General features: G+C 35.2%; 1 protein-coding gene across 1 annotated transcript; it reads left to right on the forward strand.

Annotated features, from left to right (window-relative positions):
- The first annotated feature begins 2,414 nt into the window (after nucleotides 1–2,414).
- LOC145796730 (uncharacterized) lies at nucleotides 2,415–3,420 on the forward strand. The gene is made up of 2 exons (XM_082881891.1): nucleotides 2,415–3,130; nucleotides 3,238–3,420. The coding sequence occupies exons 1-2, from the start codon at nucleotides 2,434–2,436 to the stop codon at nucleotides 3,264–3,266; spliced, it is 726 nt and encodes a 241-aa protein (XP_082738017.1). The 5' UTR covers nucleotides 2,415–2,433; the 3' UTR covers nucleotides 3,267–3,420.
- The last annotated feature ends 6,375 nt before the right edge of the window (nucleotides 3,421–9,795 follow it).

Here is a 9,795-nt window from a genome sequence, read left to right on the forward strand (position 1 = left end):
TATGCTTTTGGCTACCAACTATAAATTTGGTTGCGGAAGGTCACATTTTGGCGACCAAAAAATAAGTTGGTCGCGGAAGATCAAAAATAAGTTGGTTGTGAAATTGGCAATCAAAATTTTAGTCGCCAAAAACTTATTTTCCCAGACCAAAAATATTTTAGTTGCCGTATATTGAGTTTTGGCTACTAAAACAATTTAGTCGACAAATGAAAAATAATTTTCTTTTATTTTTTTGGTGACCAAAAATTTGGTCGCCAAAAACTTATTTTCAGCAACCAAAAAAAATTAGTTGCCAAATTAATACTTTTAGCGACTAATATTTTAGTCACCGTTGATTGAGATTTGGCGACTAAAAAAGTTTGTTGACGAAGGTACCTTTTCTGCGACTAATATGATCTTTTGGTCGCCAAAGTTTCGGAGGGAAATTTGAAACGTGAGGCGGGAATTGAAATTTTTTTGCGACAAATAAATTTGGTCGCCAATTTTAAAACGACCTCGTTTTGTACCATGAAAACAGAAAAATAAAAATAAAAAAAGCCTTAATCTCCCTTGTCTCTATCTCGCTCTTTGTGTCTCGGTCTGCCCTCTCCCTTTCTGTGTTCTTTCTCTCAATCCGTGCCTACTCTCTCTAGCTCACCGAAGTCCCTCACCACCGTTGCTCACATCCGTCGCAAATCGCCATCGCCCTCTATCTTTTTCTCACACAGAGGGAGCGATTGCTTGGTATTCACTGCTGTGGTTGTTGATGTGGGCCACCAGGATGGGTTTGCCGATCCAGCTGTTGTCGGCAAGGATCTGTGTCGCCACGGGGAGGCACTTGGCGGAACTGTGTAGGGAAGAGTATCCGTATTGGGCTGGGCTGTTGTTGGGGTTCATGGCAGAGCTTGGTTTGATTGGGGTTGATATTTAGGATGTGATTGGTGTTAGATAATGTCTCAATGAGACCACATAATTAAATGTGGTGTTATCATTTATAAGAAGCCTACAATTTAAGTGATTCAATTTAGTTAATAGGCTTAAGGGTATATGTGTTATGGACCTAATGTGTAGATACTAGTTGTATAATTTCTATTTCTATGAGGGGCAGAAATAGAAATTAAAACATATTGGTTAAAGTTGGTTTTCATTACCTTTCAGTTTTAAAACCAATAATAATAATGGTTAATTTATTAGTTTTTATTACCTTTCAGTTATGAAACTAATAATGGTTAATTTATTGGTTTTTATTAACTTTCAGTTATAAAACCAATAATGGTTAATTTATTGGTTTTCATTACCTTTCAGTTATGAAAACCAATTACAACCTTTAAAAGGTTATGGTCCCTATTCCTTCCCAAGAGTGAAAAAACAAGAATACTGTTTTGTTTTCTAAATCCTCTCAAGGAGAAACATAAGGCACATAAGGGAAAGGATTAGAAGGCTCTAACAAAGTCAATATTAAGGTTTTATTGACAATCAGACGCTTCCGTTTAACCGTTCATCAATGGATTCAGGTATGTCATTTTGTCTTGATCTCTTGATAATATACATGGTAGATGATCCGAAACATGAAGTTTTATGTTCTGAAATTTATGTTTACAAGTGGTATCAGAGCAGTTATATCATGTGTATTATCAGAATAGATATGCTTTTATTCATCCTATTTAGTTTCTTGGAATCAGATTCTGTTTTTTGTATTTCTGTTTTTCCCTCTGCTGCAAATTCTGTTTTGTTTTCTGGAAATGGAACATAATTCGGATGGGCGGTTCATTTTTCAAATGGTGAACATCATGTATTTATATATATATGTATATAATTGGGATTGCTGCAGATTATATAACATATACGGGGTAACAAATAAAGAAATCTTTAAATTTAATGTAATTTCATACAATGTCTACGGAAATTTAATTTTCTAATGTTCTAAATATAAGTCAATTCAAACAAGATGTCACAAAAGTGATCTCTCTTGTCTAGATTGTTTTATATGGAATGTTTTGAAGTTCATGTCTGTGTATCTCATGCGGGTATTTATCAGTCCAAAGACATGATTAATACTTGGCAGAATTACACACACATTTTGTGGTGATAAACATGTGCCAATTGTCAAGAAAACCTAATGTGAATAATAAATCCATCAAAAGATAGATTTGTTATTTGACATAACTTATTGTCAATGTTTGATCATTACAACAAGAATACCACTTACAGTTAGTATCACTACCCAAAGGTTTGGTATTAATGTTGTGCTAGGTATCTTGAGATGTTGTCATTAAATTAATTTATTTAAAGATTATCTGTTTGGTAACTTAATGTGAGCATTTCTTTTATTTTCTTGTCTATTCAGCTTTAATGTCGACTACTTCAATCTCTGCCAACATGAACAATGTTCCAATGTTAAATGGAACAAACTTTAAGGACTGGAAAAAGAACATATTGATTGTTCTCGGCTGCATGGACATAGACTTGGCATTAAGAATGCCAAAACCGAATGCTCTCACTGCACAAAGTACTCCTGAGGAAACTGTGTACTTTGAAAAGTGGGATCGTTCTAACAGGCTAAGTCTTATGATCATGAAGCGTGGGATTCCAGAAGTTTTTCGGGATGCAATAACAGAGGATGTTACCGTTGCCGGTGAATTTCTTTCAGAAATTCAAAAGCGTTTTGCTAAAAACGATAAGGCTGAAACAAGCACGCTTTTAGCAAGCTTGATTTCAATAAAGTATAAAGGCAAGGGTAATGTTCGCGAGTACATCATGGAAATGTCTCATCTGGCTTCAAAACTTAAGGCACTAAAGCTCGACTTATCTGATGATTTGCTCGTGCATTTAGTTCTCATCTCTCTTCCTGCACAATTTAACCAATTTAAGGTCAGTTATAACTGCCAGAAGGAGAAATGGACTCTCAATGAGCTCATTTCATTTTGTGTGCAAGAGGAAGAGAGATTGAAGCAAGAAAGGACTGAAAGTGCTCATCTGGCAAGCACCTCCAAGCATACGAGCAAAAGAACGCATAAGGGAAAGGAAGTTGCTATTCCTCAGGGTCCGGAACCAAAGAAACAGAAAGTGCAGGATGGTTGTTTCTTTTGTGGCAAGCCTGGACACAGAAAGAAGGATTGTGCCAAATACGTCGCCTGGCGTGTAAAGAAAGGTACATTTCATGTTTTGGTCTGTTCTGAAATAAATTTAGCTTCAGTACCAAGAAACACTTGGTGGGTAGATTCTGGTGCTACTACTCACATATGTGTTTCTATGCAGGGTTGCCTGAACTACCGAAAGCCAACTGATGCTGAAAGATACATCTTTGTGGGTGATGGCAAGTCGATAGAAGTGCAGGCAATAGCGCACTTTAGATTATTACTGAAAACTGGTTATTATTTGGATTTATTAGACACTTTTGTTGTACCGTCCTTTAGACGGAATTTAATTTCTGTTTTTGTATTGGACAAATTGGGATATTATTGTTCTTTTGGAAATGTGAAGTTTAGTATGTCTATTAATTCCAATGTTGTTGGTACTGGTTTACTTAATGTGTTTGATAATCTATATTTGCTCGAAACTATTGCATCTTATAATGCAACCTTGCACGTGGAATCACGAGGTACAAAGCGTAAATTAACTAAGGAAAATTCAGCCTCATTATGGCACAAACGCCTAGGTCACATCTCTAAATCTAGAGTTGAGCGCCTTGTGTCTGATGGAATTTTGGACTCTCTTGATTTTTCAGATTTTGATGTCTGTGTTGAGTGTATCAAGGGAAAACAGACCAAAATAAAGAAATATGGTGCCCATAGGACTACAGATGTCTTAGAATTAATTCATACGGACATTTGTGGCCCATTCCCTATGGCGTCTTGGAATGGTCAACATTATTTTATCACATTCATATACGACTATTCCAGATATGGGTATCTATTTCTTATCCATGAGAAATCACAGTCTTTGGACGTATTCAAAAAATTTAAGGCCGAAGTTGAGTTACAACTCAACAAACGGATTAAAAGTGTCAGGTCTGACCGTGGTGGTGAATACTATGGCAGATATGATGGATCAGGTGAACAACGTCCAGGACCGTTTGCAAAATACCTGGAGGAATGTGGAATCGTTCCACAATACACCATGCCAGGATCACCTAGCATGAATGGTGTATCTGAGAGACGAAACCGGACTCTTAAGGATATGGTAAGAAGTATGATCAGTCATTCTACTTTACCAGAGTCCCTCTGGGGTGAGGCTCTAAAGACAGCAACTTATATCTTAAATCGGGTGCCAACTAAAGCAGCTGCAAAAACACCTTATGAGCTTTGGGTTGGGCGAAAGCCTAGTCTAAAACATTTGCATGTGTGGGGGTGTCCTGCTGAGGCGAGGCCTTATAAACCTCATGAACGAAAATTGGACTCTAAAACCATTAGCAGCTACTTTATTGGCTATGCCGAACGATCACGGGGTTACAAGTTTTATGATCCCACAAATAGGTCAATATTTGAGACGGGAATTGCAACATTTTTTGAGGATGTTGAGTTTGGGGGGAGAAATCCAGTTAGAGATATTGTCTTTGAGGAGGAAGCAGGAGTAATCCCACTTCCTACTACTACTTTTGACCAATCACAGGTTCCTATACCTGTCATTGCTCGAGAACCTGACAATGTTGTTCAAGATAATATAGTTCAAACCCCCATTCAAGATGAGGTAATTGTTCCTGAGGAACAAACTCTACAACCTCAACCTCAAGAATCTGTGCCATTAAGGCGATCCACCAGAGAAAGGAGTTTTGCATTTTCAGATGATTATATTGTATATCTCCAGGAACATGAGGTAGAAAATGGAATGTCGAAAGATGATCCAATCAACTTTCGTCAAGCCATGGAAAGTTCCAACTCTCATAAGTGGATAGAAGCCATGAATGAAGAATATAAGTCTATGCAAGACAATAAAGTTTGGGAACTTGTCTCATTACCAGTTGGTGCGAAGCCCGTAGGTTGTAAATGGATATTTAAAACCAAAAGGGATTCAAATGGTAATGTGGAGAGGTATAAGGCACGTCTTGTAGCCAAAGGCTTTACTCAAAAAGAAGGAATTGACTTTAAAGAAACTTTCTCTCCAGTTTCTTCGAAAGATTCTTTTAGGACAATTATGGCGCTTGTTGCTTATTTTGATCTTGAGTTGCATCAGATGGATGTCAAAACAGCTTTTCTTAATGGTGACATTAAAGAAACAATTTATATGGTGCAGCCAGAAAACTTTGTGTCAGGAGACCCAAAGAATATGGTTTGCAAATTGACTAAATCCATCTATGGACTCAAACAAGCTTCTCGTCAGTGGTACTTCAAATTTCATCAAGTTCTCACTTCGTATGGTTTTGAAACTAACGTTGTTGATGAATGTGTGTATCACAAGTTCAGTGGGAGTAAACACATATTTTTGGTTTTATATGTTGACGACATATTGCTTGCCACAAACGATATAAACTTATTGCATGACACCAAGAGATTTCTATCTAAGAATTTTGAAATGAAAGATCTTGGTGATGCTTCCTTTGTATTAGGAATCGAAATACTCCGAGATCGTTCTCGGGGTATTCTGGGATTATCACAAAGGAGCTATATCGAAAAAATACTCATTAGATTTGGCATGCAAAATTGTAAATCAAGTGAAACCCCGGTTGCTAAGGGAGACAAGTTTAGTCTCAGCCAATGCCCGAAGAACAGTCTTGAAATTCAAGAAATGCAGAAGATTCCTTATGCCTCGGCTGTAGGGAGTCTAATGTATGCTCAAGTATGTACGCGTTCGGATATTGCGTTTATAGTTGGCATGTTAGGCAGATATTTAAGTAATCCTGGCATGGATCATTGGAAAACAGTCAAGCGTGTTATGCGATATTTACAGAGAACAAAGGAATATATGCTCACATATAGGAGATCGGATAAGTTAGAGGTCATTGGATATTCCGACTCCGATTTTGCTGGATGCCAAGACAGTAGGAAATCCACATCAGGCTATATTTATCTGTTAGCTGGCGGAGCAATTTCTTGGAGGTCTGCAAAGCAGACGCTCATAGCTTCATCCACCATGGCTGCAGAATTTGTAGCATGTTATGAGGCATCAAACCAAGGGATATGGCTGCGGAATTTTGTCACTGGGTTGCGTATTTTGGAAGGCACTGAAAGGCCACTTAAGATATATTGTGACAATAAGTCTGCAGTTTTATATTCCAATAACAACAGGAGCTCGACAAAATCAAAGCATATTGATATCAAGTTCCTAGTTGTAAAAGAAAGAGTGCAGAGTGGACAGATTTCCATAGAGCACATTGGGACAAACTCCATGATAGCGGATCCACTTACGAAGGGACTACCACCCAAGGTCTTTCATGAGCACACTGCTCAGATGGGTGTTGTTCTATTTGAGAACATTCTGGTTTAGTGGGAGTTTGTATTTATATTACTGCTTTATGTCAGTCTTGAGTTTTATCTATGTAATTAGATTAATTTCTGCAGAAATGAAGTATTCAGTTTATTACGCTCTGTTACGTATTGTGAAGTATTGATCTCAATAAAGTTAAGTAGGACCAGTTGGAAATAGGCATGTATGGATCATATCACATGTAATTTCCATGCTACGCATCCATGATTGATCTATGTCATTTAGCTGTATTAGTATACGTGACCATTGGTGGGTCGAGTTACGATTGATGTAACGAAGACCGCTTTGATCCTATATTAATATAGTTAATGGACAAGATTGTTTGGATACCCTCAAGTTATGATAACAAATTTCTGAGCTCACTAAAGTTAAGCACATTTTTCAGGATACATATGTGGTCCAGTGGGAGATTGTTAGATAATGTCTCAATGGGACCACATAATTAAATGTGGTGTTATCATTTATAAGAAGCCTACAATTTAAGTGATTCAATTTAGTTAATAGGCTTAAGGGTATATGTGTTATGAACCTAATGTGTAGATACTAGTTGTATAATTTCTATTTCTATGAGGGGCAGAAATAGAAATTAAAACATATTGGTTAAAGTTGGTTTTCATTACCTTTCAGTTTTAAAACCAATAATAATAATGGTTAATTTATTAGTTTTTATTACCTTTCAGTTATGAAACTAATAATGGTTAATTTATTGGTTTTTATTACCTTTCAGTTATGAAACTAATAATGGTTAATTTATTGGTTTTTATTACCTTTCAGTTATGAAACCAATAATGGTTAATTTATTGGTTTTCATTACCTTTCAGTTATGAAAACCAATTACAACCTTTAAAAGGTTATGGTCCCTATTCCTTCCCAAGAGTGAAAAAACAAGAATACTGTTTTGTTTTCTAAATCCTCTCAAGGAGAAACATAAGGCACATAAGGGAAAGGATTAGAAGGCTCTAACAAAGTCAATATTAAGGTTTTATTGACAATCAGACGCTTCCGTTTAACCGTTCATCAATGGATTCAGGTATGTCATTTTGTCTTGATCTCTTGATAATATACATGGTAGATGATCCGAAACATGAAGTTTTATGTTCTGAAATTTATGTTTACAATTGGGAGTGCAATTGCTATCAAGATTCTCAGCAATGGGTTTTTTCCTATCTGGGCTGGTGTTGTTATAACCACTTCTGACTGGTTAGTTTTTGGGGAATTTGTTTTCTGGTGATTGGTTACTGAGAAAAGATTGGGAAAATTAATTTGGTTTTTTTAATTGTTTTTTAGGATTTGAATTGTGATTATTGATCTGTTTATTGTTTTTTGTTGTCTTCTTGTAGTTTTGATAACTTGGAGAACAACTTATAAATACATATAGTATGCGTATAGTTATTTTACTATTATTCTCAAGATTATTATTGCTACTGTTCTCAGTTTCAAATCTCCTGATTAAAATTTTGAATTGAACATATACATATTTGTTAATTGTCCATTGTAATGGCATTTTGTTATGAATTGTATACTATTTCGATCCTAAGAAGGTATATGAATTTTGCTTAATTAATTTTTTTCGCAGTTTCTTTGAAAATGCTTCTGCAAAGACCGATAGTAGGTTCTCAAGTACCATTTTGCCCAGTAGACAAGAAGATGTTTGATTCTTGGTCACATATTGAACCAAATACATTCAAAGTTCACGGCGAGAACTATTTTAGGTACAAAAACAGTACTAAGTTGGTTCATAATTCCTGATCATAGAACATCTTCTTTCATATAGGTACATATGAAAGCAGATACACACATATATGCACAAAATACATATGTATATATGAATAAAGGCATGCAGAGCTCTGTAGTATATAATTCACATTGATGACTTGTCTGTGATATCTAAGTGCATTTCACATTGTCTGTGATATCTAAGTGCATTTCATATAGAAACTCTTTTTTGCTTTATGGCAAGGATAAAAAGAAGGATTTTGCTCCCAATTATGCCGCATATTATCCATTTTTCTTCTCTCTCTTACCCATTCTCCCTCTCCCTCTCCCTCTCCCTCTCAATGTTTCTGTTCATCTATGACATGTAGTTTGGTTTATTATATCTGATATATTTGCTCAATATTATTCATATTAGATATACAGCTTTATTATATCTAATATATTTGCCCAATATTATTCATATTAGATATACAAATTATCTTGGCGATACAAAAGTATGTAATCAATTGGAGCTAGTTAGTTGACTAGAACTCTTGAATTTTATCAGGAGATTAAAGAGAGAAGCCTTACTATATACAATACTTTCCTCAACAAGCCACAGGCTTTTAATCTAACCAAAAAAAAAAAAAAAAAAAACCCAGTGTTGTGAGTTCTGATTATGATTTTTTTTTTGTTTTCTTATTTTTGTTTTCTTCATTGGGTTTGTGCCTTTAATGATGGCTTTGTATGCTATTAACATGTGGGTCATCAGTATGTCTTCACAAGCTAGCAATGTTAGTCCCCACAGTCACTAACAAGTTGGTGAGAACTCATTTTGGAACCAAAAATCATGACTATACTAGATTTGTTTTTTAGTCAACCTAAGCCAGATTTGATGAGTGGTGTGGTATGCACATCTCTGTGAAGTAGAGTGGTCCTGTTTGGTAGCTTATAGAGTTGCTTATATATATATATATATTTTAAAATTTTAAAAATTGGCATTAAAGTGTTTTGATATATATTCTTCTTTTCTTATATCTTATAAAGTAAAAATAATTTAAATAAGTTGAAAAAATTTATTTTTTAAAAAGTTAGGAGAAATATATTTTTACTTCTATCTTTTTATTATTAATTTTAACTTGATAAAGGTGCACCAAACAAGCCCAATGTAAAACCTATTCCCCATTCTGTCTTTTGCTTCCCAATGGCAAGTGGTGTTTTAGATCATTTTGGGCCCTTTGGGGTTGTCTTAAGGGTCACCTCAAGAAGAATCCAAAACAGAACTACCTACCTATTGTAAAATGTTCAAAGAAAATAAATAAATATTTTTCTGTTGTGGTATGTGCACTGTGTAAATGGGATCTATTCTTGGCTTCTATCTCATTAAACTTCTTTTACTGTCTGCTTCATTACTCAAGATTTACATTAGATACTAAGTATTGAAAAAATTCATTTAAATGTCAAAAACAGTGAGTATTTTACATTTAAATGTCATCAAGAATTCAATTTAGCAAATTCACTTCACTTCAATTGCTCAAGTATTGTTTCACACTATGTTATGTATGAACCATGATTTCTTTTTGGTCATTTTTTAGTTATTTTTTCCATACACACCCTCTATATTTTGAATTAAGATTATTTGTTCTATGCTTATACAGAAAGCTTTATGCAGTCATATGTGATCCAAGTGGACCTCTT

This window comes from Camellia sinensis, chromosome 8 (assembly GCF_055761805.1).
Source record: "Camellia sinensis isolate YWXY chromosome 8, ASM5576180v1, whole genome shotgun sequence".
Classification (NCBI taxonomy): Eukaryota; Viridiplantae; Streptophyta; class Magnoliopsida; order Ericales; family Theaceae; genus Camellia; species Camellia sinensis.